This window comes from Sphaerodactylus townsendi, linkage group LG06 (assembly GCF_021028975.2).
Source record: "Sphaerodactylus townsendi isolate TG3544 linkage group LG06, MPM_Stown_v2.3, whole genome shotgun sequence".
NCBI classification, from domain to species: domain Eukaryota; kingdom Metazoa; phylum Chordata; class Lepidosauria; order Squamata; family Sphaerodactylidae; genus Sphaerodactylus; species Sphaerodactylus townsendi.
The window spans coordinates 39112983-39133724 of NC_059430.1; the positions used below are offsets into that span (position 1 = coordinate 39112983).

The 20742-nt window shown below is 43.4% G+C and overlaps 1 protein-coding gene across 1 annotated transcript; it reads right to left on the reverse strand.

Annotated features, from left to right (window-relative positions):
- Positions 1-440: 440 nt before the first annotated feature.
- Positions 441-19534, reverse strand: LOC125435086 (extracellular serine/threonine protein kinase FAM20C-like). The gene is made up of 10 exons (XM_048501123.1): positions 19038-19534; positions 15542-15717; positions 13963-14041; positions 11554-11646; positions 10433-10548; positions 9986-10166; positions 7193-7302; positions 3725-3806; positions 2008-2067; positions 441-1107 (listed from the first exon to the last, which is right to left on the reverse strand). The coding sequence occupies exons 1-10, from the start codon at positions 19532-19534 to the stop codon at positions 834-836; spliced, it is 1668 nt and encodes a 555-aa protein (XP_048357080.1). The 3' UTR covers positions 441-833.
- Positions 19535-20742: the final 1208 nt, after the last annotated feature.

The following is a 20742-nucleotide window of genomic DNA, read 5'->3' on the forward strand; positions in this document are numbered from 1 at the left end:
ATGACCCAGCAGGGCTCATGTTTAGTTTTTTATGGAAAGAAATACGGCTGTTCATCTGCTGCGATTTGCAAATTCCACATCATTATTTCTTTCTTACCCTTGACCGTAAGTGCAGATAAGGGAGCCTGGTAAGAGGGCAGCAGCCCTTTTTCAAACAATCATTGTTTTGGCCTGGACTCCCTTCAGCATGGATGCCAATAAGAGGCTGAAGAGGTGAATCAGGGCCAAGTTAAATTTCAAGAGAGTTAACAACACCTGAATGATCCAGAGAGCTGCTGTCCACTTCCTCTGTCATCCCCAGAAAAGTCAGCAGCAGTTGCTTATCCAGACCCAAATAAACAGCCAGGAGGGCTCTGTCCTCTCCATCTTGCTTGTGTAAACAGTTTTCAGCCACAGCAGAGGCCAGGGCACCTCCTCTATATAGCTGCTTAGGAGCTTTAGGAAATTTTACAACAGGGCTGGAGTAGAATGTAAATCTCTGCTAGGGTAGTGCTTTAATCACTGGAATGCTGCTACACAAATTTATTTCTTGCCTATCATGCTGAACAAGGCATTTTTGCTAGAAGCCGTGGCACTCTTCAGATGGATGGATGGATAGCAACTCTTCCACACTGACTCCAAGTGCCTGATTGTGTTATTTACACATGATTCTTTATTTTCCATTTCTGTCCCCATTCCCATTTTCCCCTAACTGATTATAAGCATCTCTGTTATGCTCACTAATCCATGTCTGAAAAAAGCACAGCATGCCCAGTTACTTTTCTGCAGCAAATCCATTGGACGCAGCATTAGAATTGAGAGGTATGTTTTAGAAGGTTGGGTCTCCAGCTCTTTTATTCTGTGCTTCTCTTGTCTTCTTGCTGCTCTGAGGTCACATCCTGTTGCTTTTCTTGGTCATCTAACAGCACACCTTTGTCCTGTCCTTTCTTCATACATCTTTTCACCATGTCCAATACCTTCTGGAGCCGGCGGTCCAGTGCTTTCAGGTGGGGCTCAAACAAGACCGGCGACAAGCGATCGGCAGCTAGTGACTCACGCATGACATCACTCAGACGGTACGGCTCTGTGGCCAGCAGCTGTAGCCGTGAGAATGTTGACTTTTTTATACTAGACCCATGAAGAAAAATAACCAAGTAGGTATCAAAAAACACCACTCAGTCATCACATTCAATATTCCTATTAATATAGGCATAGTAGTGTCCGTAATAGTTGGAGAACCCCACCCCACCCTTTTTTTTAAATAAGGAAAGGCTGAAGAATCCAGGACTTTTCAATGTGAATAACAATGATAAAGCAGGGACCTCTATTTATAAAATTATAGATGGGGTAGAGAGAGTGGCAGAGAAAACATTTTCTGGAACTTGGAGACATCTGATGAAGTTGATGGGTAGTAGGTTCAGGACAGACAAAAGAAAATACTTTACACTATGAGTGACTAAAATGCGGAATTTGCTGCCAGAGGATGTAGTGATGGCCACTGGCATAGACAGCTTTAGAAGGGGGTTGGACAGATTCATGGAGGCTACTAGTCATGGTGACCACAAATTTCAGAGGCAGTCAACCCTCGAGTACCAGTGCCAGGAGGCAACATCAGCAGAAAGCTCTATGCCTTGTTTCTGGACCTTCAGAGGAACCGGTTGGCCCCTGTGAGACAGGATCCTGAACTCTGTATGTAGCAAACCCCCTGCCCCATGATTCTAGAGAAGAGATGCTACTGGGACACAACTGGGTTGCTGACTGCACATCTCATCTTCAAATCTAGAACTCTCTACATTTTCAACGAAATGAACCATGGCAGAATTAGAGATTGGATCACTTTCTCAGCATTTAGAACAAGGAAACCTCTTGGATTACAAAGAAGCATCTCTTCTCTTTGTGAGAATAATTGGGTTTGGCACCAAAAAACCCCCCACCTTTGTTAGATTAGCTGATGGCCTGTCTTGATCCCAAAAGATAAAACCCTCCCTTACAAGATAGAAGAGAGACAGAGGAGAAAAGAATCCTTACATGCAGCACTGCTGGAGAGGAGCCAGAATGGACATTTCATCATGGGAGTGTCTTCCAAACCTGAGAACGAGAAAATAAATAAAACTGTGTCTGGTTTTCAGTGGTGGATAACATTTTGTGTCTGTATAGGCTGAGCTTTATTTGTGTGTGTTAAGGGCCATCAAGTTACTTCCAACCCATGGCAACCCTATGGCTGGTCTTGAAAAGAACGTCTCCATCTTCTGCTTCTGATTATATATCCAATTCCCAAGCTGATCCCTAAATAAATCTTTCTTCAGATTGAGCACCCCCTAAGTCTCCAGAAAAATCTGACATTAAAAAAATGGGGCGGAGGTAAATCCCCCCTCCCACTTCAAGTGGTGCATCCAGGAGCCACGCTACGTCTGGTGGCAGCTTAGGAGTGAAAGAGACACTGAGAGAAAAGTGGAGAGAAGGGAGAAATCAAAGGGGTGGGGGTGGGGGGTGGCACAGCTGTTCTCACATGTTTCTGTCAGGACCCACCTATGTAATCTATCTGATTTCTGTATTGGCCATCCAGTGATGACCACGTACACAACCATTTGTTTGGTTACATGGAAAGTGTTCAAAATGAACAAGTGGTTGTTTCCACAGTATTCCATGAGTTAACTCTCCTGCTTCATTTTGTGCTCCTAGCTCAAATCTTGAAACAGAATTTGATTCTGCTTTGTTTCCTACCTTTGCAATCCAGGAAACAGAACAGAATCAAATAGTGTTGGAGATTTGGACTTTATTATCTTTCTTTTTTAAAATGTATGTTCTGTGATTTACAATATTTACTCAGAAGACTACATTTTTTTCACAGATGTGCTATCAAAAGAATGATAGAGTTGTCTTAAATTCAGCGACAAGTTGCAGTTATGAGCGATAACAATTGTGTGTGTAACATTTTAAGGAGGGGTCATCTTTTCAGGAAATATGATAAAAGCCATAATTCTACATTTGGAATGTGTTACATAAATTAGTCATGTTTACATAGTTCCAAAGCTGAGCTTTCTGTGTCGACATTTAGGTAATTAGTTACTGTCTGATGTGATGTAGAGAAAGGAATGAAAATTTTTTCCCATGCTAGTTGTTTTCCAGCCACGACTACTGCTACCTTAACTTACATCAGGAAGGGATAAATGGGCAGGGCATCACAGAGAATGACTGAGAACTGTGGAGTGAAATGAGATTCAGCCATCAGGACATTCACACCTACATATTGAATATTAATTTATGCATTTTAAAGGCCCACCTCATCTCCCTTTCCCATACCCACCTCACCTGCCATGGGAAACTGTTCTTTTAAAAGATAATTCTGAAAACACTGCATACTGCAATGTCATATTCTGCAGTTTGCAGAAATGTAGCAACGTAACCCTAGGCAACAAGACGAGTGAGGGAGCCTTTGAGGACATTGCCATAGGGTGACACTGAATTGTGTAACTTAAAATATGGAAAGAGGAGCCACAGCTCTGGGATAATCAGCACAGTCATCACTGTAAAGAGCCAAAACCTAAAAGAAGCTTGAAGCTGTCATGAGGTCATTCTGAATCCTGGACTTCCCATTTGCAAGTGTCTTTATAAATGCCAGCACAAAAGCTTATCTGAGGTTTCAGTTTGAAACAGAAATACTTCAGCCATTTCTTCCAAGACCCACATCACACAAGCTCACAACCTTCTCACAGCCCTGCAAGAGAACATGTAGCACTCTTACCCTCGGCCGTTGTCCAGATGTAGCAGAAAGGTATTATTTCCAAACTTTTCAAATGTCTCATAGTGGTGGCGATCCATGTTCCCTGAGCCAGAGATAAAACCAACAGATGAGGATTGCGACAGACAGAAGAGAAAGCCACCCCAAACGTGATATGGCAATAATAAAATAAGAACACAGAGTAAATGTCACAAGATGTCCTGTTTTTCAGCACACAGAGACTGTGGGGTGCTTTCGTCGTTGGCTGCCACCCCACCAACCTGCCATCACATCCTGGATTTGGTTTTTAGTGCCTGAATACCCACCACCCAAATTACAGGTTCCCATCCTGAATGGGGATAAAATTGCCTCTTTGGAAGTTTGCAGCTTTTAGGTCCAAACATGGATAAGACTTCCTTAGATAAGAGGTGTTGAGAATGGAGTGAACCATTTCACAACTTATATTACTGTGGTTTCGTAGAGATATTATAACATCACTTAGGCAGCTATGAAGATGCAGTCATTCAAGATAGTAGTATAATTCTACATTTTTTTCCTACAACTATGTACAATCCTCAGCACACACAGAGGAGCCTGCAAATATTCAGCTGTTATTACTGTGGCTAGAAGGAGCAACTTAAAAATGATTGAACAGAGCATAAGTAATTGGAAGGGAAGATTGAACGAGCAGGCATCAATGACAAGAAGGATGAGTGGGATAAAGTGCTTGGCTTTCATAGGACTCCTCCCCACCCCCCTCACCCCGCCCCAATTCCCAAAAGAGCAGATTGATGTGAGATAGGATGGGTTGCTGGTGTAGGCAAGTTATGAAAGAGAAAAGGTAGGTTGGAGGACAGCATGGTGGCCATGTCAATAGAATGAATGGAAAATGCTGATTATTCTATAGCAGAAGGCGGACGATGTAGGCTCTGGTGACCTAATCCAATGAACATGATTTCCCAATCCACTGACAGCTACTTAATATGTGGCCATGGGTCATGTCCGCACTATGAATCTGTTCTAAACTGGATCAATTGTCATGGCTCAAGGAATCATGGCTACTGTAGATTTCAAGGGTGCTGAGAACCTTTGCTGCATGTTTCTTAGCAGTTCTCAGAGTTCTGTGGGGAAGACTATGGCTGCAATCCTGAGAATGAGCAACATTGAATAACATGGGACTGACTTAGCAGGCCTAAAAAGGAGTGCCCTCTAATACATTTTCAATTGACTGTAATATGAGGTAAATGCTTTACAGATGCAGTCTTAGGATTGACTCCAATTTCAGAGATGCACGGAGGAGTCTTCCAAATGACTCAAAATCAGAGGTGGGATCCAGCAGGTTCTCACAGGTTCCCGAGAGTAGGTTACTAATTATTTGTGTGTGCCGAGAGGGGGTTACTAATTGGTGATTTTGCCATGTGATTTTTGCCTTAGTTACGCCCCTCCTCTCAGCAGTAGTGCGCAGAACTTGAAGCAGTCTAGCAGGAGGTAACCGGCATGCGTGGCAGCCTGCGCCTGCGTGCATTCGTTTCCCGCCCAAGGACTGGCGCAGCGGCTGTGTCCTTGCCACAGCCCCATCCCGGAATGCCCGGCTACGCCCCCATCATACCCCACCCAGCCCCATTGGCGCTATGCCACAGTTTGAATCCCACCACCATGGGAACCTGTTACTAAAATTTTTGGATCCCACCACTGTTCAAAATGTATATAATAAGTAACTTGCTTGAAAGCACCTGTGCATGGGCATTTAACCAGTCAGGAAAGATTTTAATGTGTAAGGTGATTCCTGACATGGGGCCATGTTCAAACAGTCCCTGTTGCCCATTATTTAGAATATGGTGTGGTGCATATCAGTTTTGTCATACACAGTTGTGCATCCACTGCTTTTTATTTTGATAAGAGTTACTTCTTTTTATTCCATCTGGAATGTGTGAAAATGAAGTGGAATATGTTAATGCAGTACTGTAGGGTTCTCACTAGAGGGCACTGCTTGCCATCATATTCTACGTCAGTAGCCCTAGTAAGAGAAGAAAATTAGGGTTGTGTGATATTATTTTTTTCCTGCTTACATTCTGCAAATGCTTCTAGGGAAGTAGCTTGAAAATGTGAAAAATAATGTACAAAAAGGTGAATGCTGGTTCAGAAACAGAAAACAACCCATAATGAGGGGACACTTTGGCTATAACATGCAACGTTATATAATGGCTAGCATATCTTTCTTCCAGGAAGGAACTGAGGCAAGTAATAAAGCTAGCAAATTGAAATAACTAATACGATACAATCTGAAATCCAGATAGCTTCAACACGTTGTAAAAGTCACTGAATCATACACGCAAAATGTGTGCAACTCCCTCAATCTCTTTTCAGAAAGAGGAGGGGGCAATTTGGAGCAGACAAGCAGGAGGGATGTTTAACCCTTTTTCCAATGGCCCTTCTTCCACTGCCCTCCCCCTGTCTCCCCTGAAGTGTCCTAAACATGCATTCAGCCCCCTTTTCCTCCTGTCACATTGTGGCTTCAGTCGGCCTCCCCTAGAAGCTGCTTTGCATACAGAGAATATCTACCGTACCTGGGGTTTGCATGAACCCCAGTAATGACGCATAGTCAGGGTCCCTGCGCTGCTCCAGATGATTTCAAAAAGGAAAGACTGTTCTCACATTTCTCACAAAAAATGCTCAAAAGATAAGCTGTGCATCATGAGGAAATTTTAATGACCCCTTAGACAGGGGTACGTGATCCAGCACGCGATGGGGATTTGATATAAGCAGATGAACAACTCAGAAGGATGCAATGTACAATGTACAGCCAATTAATAATACCTTTTGGATGCCTCAACTGGAGCCACATGATCCATGGTGCTCACAGATCTCTGTGTGGGAGAGCTTTTCAAATCCCACCTTGCATGTTTCAGGAGATGCGTGACTCACTTTCCTCTCTTTTGACGTGCTTCTAAGTGGCTCTCAGAATCAGCCATTTTATGCCTGTGTCCTTAGATGTGCTTTCAAAATGCACACAGGCATGGAAAAAATAGCATCAGGAAGGACTTTAATTCGTTTATTGTGACATGTATTCATAGGCAGCAATCTGCTTCATCTGATGTGTGAAAATTGATCGAGAAAGGTGCAAGAACACAGCCCCATGTGCAGAGCACACAAGAGAACAAACCACATTAAAAGAAAGGTGAGAACAAAAAGTAACAGCGAGACAATCTGGCCTGTAATTGTGTATAGGTACATATATTAACTTGATATAGCTGGATATTAAAAGAAGCATATTTTAGAGAAGCAGACAGATGCTCACATGAAGCAGAAAGCTGGGACATGTCTACTCTCGAACTCAGAACTGCATGTTTTAAAGAGAACTAGGATGGAGCCAAACTGTTTCGGTTACAAGCTGAGCTAAAGGATCTGGACTGGCAACGGATGAGGCGGCAACATTTAGGATCCTCAGGAAATATGGAGTGTATCCTACAGGAAAAGGCATGCGTGGCTTACCCATGAGAAAATCAAGTACAGTCAAGTCAATTAGGTTGAGAAGGCGGGAAGTCTGGTCGTAAGGGGGCGTCTTCCGTACCTGAGTGCAGTAATTTCTGTTCAGCTCCCACCTTAGGAAAGATTGTTAATAATCGTCATTATAAACTGGCTAGGATTGTTCTAACAGCACATTTCCTTCTAGCCCCTTAGTTTCCCCTTGGGTCAGTGGTCTTCCCCTTTTCCAGACTCAGGTCCCACCTTCAATGCCCAGGTGGTAACATAAGAATCTACTTGGCTGCTATTGCAAGTCATCAAAGTCACCTGACAGGAAGAGACGGGACAGGCTTATGAGCTCACTTGGTGGAAAGGGAGCCTTAGAAGAACAGGATACCTAGAACCAAGAACCAAAAAGGGGAGCTATGTTGGCAGTGGAATACACACACCTGAAGCTGCCTTATATCAAATCAGACCACTGGTCCATCAAGGTCAGGGCTGTCCACTCAAACTGGCAGTGGCTCTTCAGCGTCTCAGGTAGCAAGCAGTCTGTCACATCACCTGCTACCTGCTTCTTTTAACTGGAGATTTTGGGGGCTGAACCTCAAACCTTCTGCATTCAGCATTCATTCATTGAGCCACCACCTTTCCCCAAATGTGGCCATATTGCGATGACTGCCCCCCCTCTCTTTTCAATCAGCTGAGTATGGAAAATAAATGTTCATTGAATTATGCCTCACTCCTCCCCGGATACTTTGCTGGAGAAAGAGAAATGAGATCAGTTAAGTTTGCTGGGGAAAGGGACTATTAAAGCACAGCTGCAGCTCCCTAAGACAATGAGGAGAGATTTAGAAGCAGAGTAGGGTTTTTAGAAGGGCTTATCTTCTGTGAGATCTTGGTGCCAGTTTTTCAAGCCAGATGTGAAACAGCACGATTCAGTAGCTTCCTTCCACACCCGCCCCCCCCAGAGACTGTTGCAGGGAGGCAGACATATCAGCATGTGGCTCTGTCGTGACCAGCAAAGAACACAATTCCTTCTGGTGTGATCTCTGTTCTCTTAATTAACCCTGTGCCTGCATCATGTTAATTCATTTACAATATTTTTACTTCACTTTCCCTGAAGTGCAAAGCAACCTGGAACATACTAAAATCACTGTCACAAAAAATTACAGTTTTAAGTTGGCATGAACATAAGTGTGTGTGTGTGTGTGCGTGTGTGTGTGAGAGTGTGTGTGTGTGCAGCAGCACAACAAGGTTGCCATCAGGAAGAAAAGCAACTTGGCCCCTGAACAGTAACACCAGTGTCTGTACCTGCCATTTAAGTATAGGTACAAAAGGCACCAGGTAAAATGGAAAAGGGAGAGACTGCTGCAGATTTTTATTTATTTGAGTTTGCCTCTCCTGAGAAAGACTTCAATTTCATTACCCCCTCCCTCACCTCAGGAGGCAAGGAGCTATGAGCAGGTTCACATGGGAAAGATGGTCCTTCAGATATTCTGTGGTCAGATTATATAGGAGTCTGAAGGTCAGTATTAACGTAATCTTCTGAATTCTGGCAACAAACGCAGTGGGATTGCTGCTGGGTTTTTTAAAAGAAGGATACTATGACCAGTGCAGCATGACCTTGTTTACACTCTTGCCACAGTGTTCTAGTCCAGTTCAAGTTTCTGAGAAACAGCCTTCATATGTACATTGAACCATGAGTGACTCTCGGACATCCACTGGTAGGGTCAGATCTAAAAGAAACACTAACTCGGGAATCTGCTTCTTAAGAGGGGATGCAACCAATCCACCACACTGGTCTGGAGAACCCCAACTGAAGCTCCTCTGTTTTGTATGGAGTGGGCATTAGTTTATTCACTCATCAACAGATTACCCCCTCCAAGGACATATTTGGTACATTTTTTGTCGCACCAGATGAAAACCTGGGTATCATCACCATTCCCTGGTAACCTCAATCAGCACTTCCATCTAGATGTGAAATGCCAGGGGGTAGATCTGAAGTTCCACAACACCACTTTCTGGAACGTGCCTGTCAAATATGAATGGGACCACCAAAACACAGCGTTTTTGCCATTTCCAAAATCCAGTCTGGAGGAATGCCCCAGTTGATGGCATCAAACTCCAGAAGAATCAAAACATAATCACTCCCCCTGCAAGCACAATCTCTCTCCCAATCAAAGTAATGTTAGCAACCAAACGTGGGCCTGAACCCAATATAAATGAGTCTCAAAAAAATCAGATTTGTCTAGGGAAGGTTTTAATTAGATAGTGGCTACACTTTCAGATGCCTGGCCCTGAGTGGGAGATTTGTGTCTGACTCATAGGCTAATCCAGAGGATCTAGAGATGGCTTATATGTACTCTCCTATGTAACTCTTGTGTGTAATGTTCACATTGGATCCTCCAGGCCTTCTGTTTTCTGCGCATCAACAGAGGCTGTCTACCCAGGGAACAAACAGGACCTGATCCTCGAGCCCACAGCTCTGAAAGAGCCATTGAACAGTCTGCTAATAATAGGCACGCTTTGCTAACATTGCTGTTTTCCAGTACATAACTATTTCAGGCATCCATCAGCTGGGAAAGAGTTATGAAAAGGTAAGGTAAGGCTGCTGAAGACATGAGATGGTGACACCATACTAGAAGCCGGGAGAGGGGAGGGGAAGCATCTTCAGAGCCTCAACGTCTAGAGCTGGCCCCTTGTATTCCCTTGCCACATTCCAGCAAAACTGTCTCCTCAACTTTCTGTTGCTTGACCTTGCACATGTGGAACCATCTCTAAATCAAGGGGCTTTTGGGGAACTGTTTTTAAGCAACATACTCAGCTTTCTTGCTTTTGGAGTAAGAACGCCTCCAAGGACTTCTCCATGAATGCCGTTTAGCCAGCTTCTCATCAGGTAAGAGAGCCGCCACGGAGCCCTCAAGCAGGTCAGGTTTACCACACAGAGCATGCTCAGTGGAGCAATAGTAGGAGCATTCACCATAGAAGCACACGTTGCCAGCTGAGATGACCCAGAAGAAAAAGAAAATGGAGGGAAGCCAAGGTCAGGCAAACACAAAACCAGACATGTGATGATACCACCATCGATCTTATAGATACTAGCAACATCGTAGCAGGAAAACATTTAACTCATCTGGCATAGTTATTCCACACAGTTATCGCTATTCACTGAAAAAAATAGCACACAGTTTGACATTGTAGGTCTGTTCCCACAATGGTCCAAATAATCTCATCTTGTGCAGAACAGCTGGCTGGAAAAATACTCACCTGGTGAGATGAAGAAAGTTTTAAACAGCTTCCTATCAGTTGTGATGTCACGGATTTCCTTGGTTATATTCACCAAACGGCCAGAAACTGGAGGAATTCGTCGAAAATCCAGGATCCTTCCCAGAAAAAAAGAGAGTAGGCAGGAAACTCAAATTCTGTTCTCGGGGTTACAGAGCGTGCAGTTAGATGCAAATAGCTGCCTTTTCTGCTTCTATACTTCCATTGGCTGCCACTGGATACATGATACTGTTTCAGGGACTTTCAAGGACCCTGTTCCTAGTCTACTGAGGTATCATCCTTAGGCTGCAGAGCCATCTTTGGACCCAGGAGAAAAGAGGTTGTGTGATGTAAGCCCTTCAAATTGATAGCTAGGACAAAGCTTCTGGGCTGACTGGGCCCACTGGTGAATCAAGGCTCATTACTTCTGTTGGCACTGCCATCTTCACCTCTCTACTACCCACCCCATTGTGTTGCCCTCCTCTGTCCCCACCTTACTGCCACCACACCCACACCAGGAGCTAACATTTTCTCACATCTTTGCTTCCTCCAGACCAGTCTGTAATCAGCATGTCAAGCCACTTATGTCCGGTTGGGCCTCCTGAACTCTCTCATGTTTCACGTCTTTCATGATAGTTTGGACATCATTTTTGGAGCTCTGGCAATGGTACGAGAGCATAGAAGCCCCATAAGACACTCATAGCTTGCTTTGCTTGTTTTAGAGAGACCTGGAGGGGAGGAGACGAGGCCCCTTCATTCCTTAGCTTATAGGCAAGAATAAGGGTGGCACCATGGTAGGGGCAAGGACAAGGAGAGGGAGAAAAGTTGCTGCTACCACATGAGCTGGCTCTGGCCAGCTCTGGTATAAATTAAAGGAGCCTTCCTGTGCTTCTGCTTCAGGACCTTGGGATGGAGAATAGCCCCTGCTGAACTAGAGACATATACAGCCGCCCACAGTGCTGGCTGGGCCTTGACACATTAAATGAGACAGATCTTTGTCCATTCTGATGGCAGGATCTCAATCCAGCCAAGACTGGCACATTGATCTGCCACAGTTAAGCCATTCATTGTACCCTCAAGTACAGAGTTACTGTATTTGAGCCAGGGGACTGTGCCAGACTCACCTGTCCAGGTGAAAGGCTGCTATTTCTGCATTGTGCCGTTCAAAGTCTGAGAAGTAGAAGAAATCTGCTGAAGTCTCCTGGTCTCGAGTCTGTCTGGGGTGGAGAGAAGAAACATCTAGAAGGATTAATTGCCCAGCCATTAACCCAAACCCTTACAGTTTTTGTCCTGTGATTATATGTACTACTCCTCACCTCAGAAGTTCTGGCCACGTCCGCAAACTGGTTCAAAGCAATACTCATAATCAGGCATTCAAAGATGTCACTCCAACTCAAAGTTTGCAGGTTCAGCATGCAAATCATAGTTTGAAAGCTTGCAAGCACACTATGGTTGAGACCTCTGCTGCCATCTGTAAAACACTCCCATCTCTTCTGGTTTGTCATTTCAGACATTACACCAAATCAGTTAGCACAAGTCCCTACAAACCATAGTTTCTGACTCTGATTTGCCAAATGATTGCAAACCATGGTTTATCACTGCAGAATCTAATAATCTGGTTTGGACCCCAATGATCCATTAATTAACACAGCACAAAGCTGATATGGTGTAAATGTTAGACTGTTAGACTATGTTTGGGGAGGTCTAGGTTTGAACACTAGTTCATCTATGGTTTTTAGCTTTATATTTTATTATTTTTATTGTATGAAATTATTGTGCATATGATTTGTTGGAAACTGTCCCCAGCCCAAAAGGAGAGAAGCGGTGTAGACATTTAATAAAATAAAGGGATTGGTTGTTCTCTGTCACACTAACCCTTTCAACAGATTTTTTGGTGAAAATAAAATGGAGGCAGAGAGAACTATCTTGAACTGCTTGAGGGATTGCATAAAAATATACTAAATACATAAATATAAAGGCTAAGCCTTTCCCCACCAGAGGTCGCACCTCTCCATTTCAAACAAGCAAAAGCATGGATGGCCCAGTGCACCATTTACTGCAGGACTAGAAAGTGATCTAAGTAGCTGTTCTTGCCCCAGGGGCACCTGCACATATCTCAGGTTGCATTGGTGTTAAAATATTTTTAAGCTACGGTGTGAAAACTCATGTTCAGTTCCAGAGAATCCCCACTATGTGGAAGTTTGCGTTAGCTACTCTAGAAATGGCAGTAATTATATTGGCCAGTGAAGAATTGCATGCCTATCACAACCACCCCAAAAGTTGCAAGGCTCCTTACTGTCGGGAAAAGTAAATTACAGCCATTACCATGTTGAAATTAAGAAAATCCCAGCATTCAGATTGCTTGTGTGGTTGGAAAAAAAAAATGACCTGTGATTAAGAATTGGAAAAATTTCTCCCTATCCCTTTTAGCTCAAATGTTGTGCTGGCTGCCAAGAATTTGACCTTTGCACTGCCCACATTTTGAAATTTCTCTGTAGTTGGGCCTTTAACGGTACCTTAATCTGTAGCAATGACCAGGTGTAGCAATGCCATGAAAAGCTTCCCCTGCTGATTGCTGCAGATCCAAATACCACTAAAGGCAATGGAGCAAGCCATATTACTTCTCTTGAGTCTGACAGCAGTCCAGACAAGTCTGTTGAATGGAAAAGGATAAAACCAGGTTGCCTCGAGTCTATAATGTAATAGACCATATGACTAAGGATGCAGGAGAAAGTGGAGAAGAATAGTTTGTCCTCCTTCAGGTGACCAGGCGCAGTCCTGTCCACATCACTGGAAGAGGGGAAGAAACTCTTCCTATCTTCCATTGACCAGGAGAAGAATTCAACTTTGAAAGGTTACAGTTCTGTAGAAGGGAATATCAATCTAGATTGAATTGTGGAATAAACAGTCTAGATTAGGAGTTGTAGAAATGGGGAAGTATGTGAACTCTCTGTGAACTCCAGGGCAGTAGGTAGAGAAATTCCCACCCCCCCATTCTTTCCATGGGGAAACTTCTCAAGGGAGCTTGACTGCAGAGTCTAAGAACAAAAACAGTGCTTAGGGAAAATCATTTTCCACTCAACTGTAGTTGACATCACAAAAAACTGTATTTCTCCTTAATAACGAGAACAACGCAACGTTGGAGGTCGTAGCAAAATTTCTGTGTATTGTTATTTCAATATGCTCTTAACCATCCCTTCCTACCAGTATTATTGTTCTGTTTGTTTCTTATGCCAACAAAGGTTATGAAATGAAATGAAATGTATTTGACATTGTCCAGTGAGAGACAAGCCAAGGCAGCAGGTATTGATCCATGGCTTTTTTTTTTAACCTTTGGTGGAGGTACAAATGAAAGGGACCACCACATCACAATTCTATAGAAAGGCTTCCCCACTAAACTTGAACTCAGAGAAAGTAAGAATGTTCCAAGCTTATTCCTTCGTCAAGCAGAGTCCCACAAAGACTATTTCGATGTATGGGGAAGAGCTGGGATTCAGAATGTTGAAGCAGGTACGTCACAAGAGTTTACTCACTTCATGGGTTTGAAGAGGGCTTTGCCATGGTTGGGAAAGGTCATGATTATCTTCAGTTGGGTCCCTCCAGGCTTCTGGACTGAAACGACATTAATGTAAGCATTATTTTTAGTACAGCACCATCTGTGTGTATCATGCTCCACATCAGCAAGACAGAGAGAGAGAGGGAGAGGATCTTGCCCCTGAGGAGCTCACAGTTGTAAAGGCCAAACTAGACTTGATGATGAGATATCTGAAAAAGGGTCTCCTGCTGTTTGTTTGTTTTTCCAAGATAAAAAACAGCAGGAAAGGCGTAATGAGGTCGTGGTGCTTTCCCCACCATGGCCTCCTTTCTCAGTCGCTCCCTTTCCCTCCTGCTGCCATTTGCACATGCATGTGCCCAATTATATGCTGCTATGCAGGACCCACTTCTCCAAGCAATGAGAAGACCCAGAGGCTAATGCTTACCCTAGTTGGCTCTGTTTGGCGAAGGGGAGGGGGGAAGAGCAATAGAGATTTGGAGCTATGCCTCTGCTGCCATTTCACTGTGGACCAGACCCATTCAGGTCTATTGAGGGGGATACTTACAATGTTTATGATTCATTTAAAAGCATTTTAATGCACCTGATCTGGGTCTACAAGGCAGCAAACATAAAAAAAAACCTGCTCAAGCATTTAAGCAATTAAAAATTATTATAAGTATTATATTATAAATATTATAAAATAATTCAATTGAAAACACATGAGGGAGAAGGAGGGCCAATAACCATTACTGGAGGTATGCCAGCTGGGAAAATAGTCTTCCCTTGCTGGCCAAAGACAGGAGGGGGGCGGGAGGGAGGGGAGGAGAGAGAGAGAGAGAGAGAGAGAGAGAGAGAGAGAGAGAGAGAGATGAATCTCCTGGGGGAGGGAGATGCCACCACAGAGAAGGCCCTTTCTCAGGTTGCTACCCATCCAGCTTCAGATATTAGGGGAAATCAAGGCAGACCCTCCAAAGATGACCAGAGTGTTCAGGTAGGTTCGTATGGGAAAAGACAGATTTTAAGGTATTATTATTACTATTAATTATTGGATTTGGTATACCGCCCAATCACCAAAGGGCTCTGTTAGTCCCAGGCCAAACAGGGCTTAAAATTAAAAAAAAACATTACAATTCCTGTTATATAGTCAGAGCCACAGTCATCAAGATCCAGCCATTTTACAATACTTTAAGGGAAAGAGGGAAGAAGCGGGGGTATGGGGGGGGGGGAATTCAGGTCATATTTAAAGCATGGTTACAGTTAGGAATGAGGATTCAGTGGTGACTGAGCATTAAGCCAGAGACCATGCAGAAACTGACAAAAATGAATGCTCATCACAATGACAGAGCTGTTAATGCTCCCTGCTAGGGCGAAGGAAGAAAACTGGTTCTCTTCATTTGTATTCATAATATCAGAAAATCCCTGATGAGTTAGCACTGAGGCAGAACTAGCAAAATTCCAGGAGTTGACTCTTCTGTCAGGATGGTTTCACTGGCCAGGTGTCAAACCTGGAGCAAGATAAAATGAAATCACAAGAAGAAGGTGAGTTAAGTGCAGAATCAGAATGTGGCACACAGTACCTGAACTGACGATTTTCTGCATGGCCAAATCCTCTAGCAAGTCAGGACGGGTGGGGTCATGGCGACCGTACAGTTCATAGCGATTGATGCCTGCATAAAACCGAAGCCAAGGAGGGTAGGTTTCCGGTGACATTTGCTCTACCAGATGGAGTGTGTCTGCTGCACTGCCACTGATCCTGAAGATCCAAGACACCCCCCAACCACACACAACAATATTACTCAGTGTCATACAAATACATCTCAACTGGTCAACAATCTGGTGACAACTTAAATTGTTTGGTGGACCAAACCCACTGTTCATCTTTCCTCAAGGTGGCCCCCTATGCCACCATGTTGCCTAGTATTGCTTTGTATAGCTCCAGAGGCATCATCACATTTAGTTTAAACACTGAGGCTGCAATTCTTATTAAATTACAGCAGTGCCATAGTAGGAGGTAAATGTATATTACTTTGGGTACTGGCAAAGGCTGTGGCTCATCTATGCTATAAACCAGGGGTGCCAACCTATGACAGTCCAGATGTTCATGGACTACAATTCCCACCAGCCCCTGCCAGCATGGCCAATTGGGCTGATGGGAATTGTAGTCCATGAACATCTGGAGTGCCATAGGTTGGCCACCCCTGCTTATAAACCATCAAACATGGTAGCTAGGGCCATAGCAGCTTTAGTGGCTGCTGGGAGCTGCAGAGTAAAGCAACAGCAAAAAGAATGGGAAGGATCAGATGGTCCTGGACATGGTGAAAGTATCAATTATCCCACAATTTGTATTTATCTTCAGCATTCAATTAAAGTGACTGTCACATAGAGGTGTCAGACTAGCCTAATTGGTTTGGAGCAGTCACTACAGACTTGGAGAGTCTTTGTTTACAGTGAGCCCCGTCCTATTTACATCCAAGAAGTTCAGGAGAGAGTTCTTTGCATCTTTCAGAAGACAGCCTGGCCCCACTTTGAAATGCTGTGAGGAAGCCTGGGCAGCAGGTATTCTGGGCCACGTACCGAGTAGCAGAGGTGATGCCTTAAGTCTTGGCCACTAGCTTACCTAGTCTCAAGTCCAGGCTCTGTAAGGCCTGTGGTAAACATTTCACTCCACAGGAAACGTCTGTATGATGTAAACTTGGGAAATAATTAAGGAGGGGCACTTTAAGAACAAGTAACCTTTTTATTCCAGAATCAGCTTTTAAGGACTGGAATAAACTGACTGTATGTATGTATGTATGTATGCATGTATGTATGTATGTATGTATGTATGTATGTATGTATGTATGTATGTATGTATGTATGTATGTATGTATGTATGTATGTATGTATGTATGTATGTATGTATGTATGTATTATCTGTCTGTCTGTCTGTCTGTTTTCCTTACAGAGTTTAAGGCAGCTCTTCAGGTCTTCCTTTATTTGTCCTCTGTTAAAACTCAAAAGGCTAGTATCTCATGATTTCCACAACTAGACATAGTCTGTCCAGTCAGTTGATGTGGCTAGAACTGGCATTTTTATCTGTTTTAGCTGGCAGTGAGTCACATCTTCACTGCACATGCTACAGTCCATAGCATTGTCTAGAACTTTCCACCGAATAGAAGAGGTGGGATCTGAGAGCTAGGGATTTCTTTTTAAAGTTCTTTCTTGGAATGCCAGGAATTCTAGAAGAGAAACCCTAAATCAGGGGTCTTCAAACTATGGCCCTCCAGATGTTCATAGACTACAATTCCCATGAGCCCTACCACTTGGCCATCCTGGCAGGGGCTGATGAAATTATAGTCCATGAACATCTAGAGGGCCATAGGTTGAAGACCCCTGCCCTAAATATTTGGGAGCTGGGAGAAGAGAAAGGGAAGTCTTTTGGTTTTTCCAAGGTTAGAGGAGACAGAGAAACATGACTCCAAGAATAGCAACTGGACAGAACCAACACGAGATGAAAACTGAAACCTATTGACGAATTTATTCTGCTCCTCAAAATCATCATAAAGCTGTTTTAGACCCAGAGAAAGAGGAATGTATTTCTTATTTCATATTTTGCTCAATGGATACAGTTGTTCACTCTCTCTTTTCTATAACAGATGGCTTTTAATTACACGTATTTTTTCTTTTTAATGGAATGTTTTATTGTCATCATTCTACCCACATTAAAAGGGAAAAACAAACAAACAAAATTCTATTCTATTCACTCTAACCAAGAAATATGGATGCGGGGAAAGCCTGGAGTCCTTTATTTGAGGAAGAGTCTTTGCCTCTTTAAAGATAGGAGGTTTAAGCTTCCCTTAAGGACTGATCTAGCCGATCCTTACAAGCTTCTAGTTTTACAAGTGCCAGAAGGTTCTTATTTCTGTTGGGGAAGATGGAACATGAACTGAATTCTCAATATGGTCTGGAAACCTGGGCCAGCTGAGACAATTCTGCACGCTCTTGGCAAAACAAAGATTTCTATGGGGACCATTTTATCAGGGCTCAGGACAATGATAACTCTGAAATTTGGAGAGAAGAGGCTGGTTCAGTGGCAAGGCATACATTTCCCACCTAGACTAGAGGATCTAGTGAAATACCTTTTCCTTGGCTGCTGACAAAAGAGTAGACTGTATAGATACATTACCAGCCCAACTAAACATAAGTCAGCACCCTATATCTATACTTAGAAAGGTTAGATCAGCCCTGATAATCCACTTAGTGCAGGAATGGTCTCAAATTCAGCTCACTAGAACTTTAGGTAAAGATCTCATCTACACAAGATCACAGGGGTCAAAACCAGAGGTGGGATCCAACCAGTTCTCACCACTTCTCTAGAAGTGGTTACTAATTTTTTCTGAGTGCCGAGAAGAGGTTACTAAAGCAACCTCCCTGCCCACCTCCCTGCCCACTGGAGGTGCGTGTGTGCGGCGGCGGCGCTGTTTGAATCCCACCACCATCGGAACCTATTATTAAAATTTTTGGATCCCACCACTGGTTCAAAACCTCAGGTTGAATACATGGAAAGCATGAGTTTAACCACTGAAATGTATTTCTGCATATAAGATGTGTATCTTTCTGAATCCATGGCATGTTCTTACCTTGCCTTCTGTTCATAACATGTCCTGGAAAATATTAATAGTACATGTACATTCCAGTCATCTTCCCATATTGAGAACCATTAATTCCTAACATATCCTTAGCATCGTCAGCACAATATGCTTTTGATCTCTACATAATAACATGCCTCAGATGTTAGAAGCCAATCAGTTAGCAACATTAAAAACAATACCCAATATAGGCAAAAACCAGCATTAAAAACCACCTTAATGAGTATAAGGTTGGCAAGACACAGTTTCAGGTCTGGCCATTCAATACTCTTCTCTGCAATTCTGCGGATCTGGCTTTCCTAATATGTGGAAAAGGAGAATTTAATATTGTTTCTTAGCCTAGGCAAAATACCATTTAAGTGCCAGCACTGAAGTGGATCAGTACCAGGATGGATGGGCCGTACCACTGTCCCTGTATTGCTAGAAGAAAGAGATGGTCTCTCACCATTCATCACTCTCACTGATTTTCAGTGTAAGTTTAATCTTGGGACTAGTAACAAAGAGCTTGTCTTTCACCATGAGCTCTGGTGTTGGAACCTTATAGAGAGGATGATCAAAGAGAGCAGCAAGCTTGGACCTGTCTGCCGATACTGTTTTTTCTTTTTCTTCTTGATGCTTGAAGCTGTGACCTTGGAGATCCATATTGTTCCTGCCACCTAGATATGATGTACCTTCCGGCAAGTGAGAGCGTTTTTCTAGGGAGCCATTACTACTGCTGAAGTCTTGTAGAATCCTTAAATTCAGCTTATTCTGGACTTCTAAAATTGGATTAGTTGGCAAGAGACCCATGGGATCCATTGCTTTTGGGCTACAGCCACAGGAACCATGGCCTGAAGAAAATGCTAAATCCAAGACCGTATGTATCAGGACGGCCAAAAGGAGAAGAAAGAAAAGAAAAATTTTAAACTTCCTTTGGAGCAGAGAAGGCAGTTGCCGTAACATCCTGTCGGAGCCCTGGAGATCAACAAAACAAAATGTGGTAGCAAGGTCCATGCGCGAGTAGGACAATATCTGCCAGTAAAAAGGCTAGAAGCATACCATTTTGCAACGGGTTAAAGGCCTTCTAGAGTCGGAATTCCAGTATTAGAATCCAAAAGAAAGGAAATTTTCCAGGCAGAATATAAGGCTTAAAAGGTATTCTCCTCATAGATCCTCCAGTCATTCATAGCAGTGCAAATAAATTATTCTCAGTCTTACGTAATCCCATTTGTAGTAGAAATAATTCCTTTTATATAGAATTCTTCATCAGGAAAGAGGCAGGAAAGAAGGTTGCAGATTGCTTTATCAGGGTTGATAAGGGAACGGCAGGTGGTGCCAAGGCTAACAAGAACAGGACAAGCTCTCTAACAACAGTAGCAGATTGGTCAATGCCACTAGCCTATTTAAAAATTACCTTGTCACATGATAAACCCCTCAGAAATGGCTCTGCCCACCATGTGTCCACCCATCTAATCTCTCCCTTTACATCCACAAACATTCCCCACTCAGATACATTCACTGTCCACCAACCTCGTCATTCACCTCTCCAGCCCAAAAAACTTAGGTGTTAGACGTTCCCTCTAAAAGTCTCAGCAAGTCTGGCACACATCAGCCACAAATTAAGCAAAAGGAGAATTTTTTAAAGTTTCTAGGATTCTGAGGTGCAAAATAAGACAAACTCTGTAGAACTAGACCAAAAAAATTCATCTCAGTCAACATTCTGTTTTTTTGTAGAAGGTAGCTCGTTAGCCCACAAAGAGGTTATGGAGGCTGCTGCTCTTTCCTTCACTGATAACTAGGATTGAGTGACATACTCTGTCACTGAACCTGGAGGGTCTACCATGTTGCTAATAGCTATAGCCTTCATGAGCTTGTGCAACCACATTTAGAGTCTCCTAAGCCGGCATAGTGTAGTGGTTAAGTATGATGAACTCTAATTTGGAAACCCGGGTTCAGTTCCTCACTCCTCCACATGAAGTTGCTGGGTGACTCTGAGCAGTCACAGTTCCCTCAGAACTCCCTCAGGCCCTGGAGAGGCAGGCAATGACAAACCACCTCTGAATGTCTCTTGCCTTGAAAACCCTATCAAGTCACCATAAGCTGTGATTTGATAGCACGCACGCGCGTGCATGCCAACACACTAGTCAGTTGCTTTTCTGACCCAGTTAGCC

Coding starts and splice junctions, on each gene's coding strand:
- LOC125435086 (XM_048501123.1), bottom strand. CDS start 19,534: ATGTTACGGCAACTGCCTTCTCTGCTCCAAAGGAAGTTTAAAATTTTT. Junction 7,303..9,985: donor TCCAAAAGCAAGAAAGCTGA/GTATGTTGCTTA, acceptor ATCTTTCCTAAG/GTGGGAGCTGAACAGAAATT. Junction 3,807..7,192: donor TGTACTTGATTTTCTCATGG/GTAAGCCACGCA, acceptor TCTCTGGCTCAG/GGAACATGGATCGCCACCAC.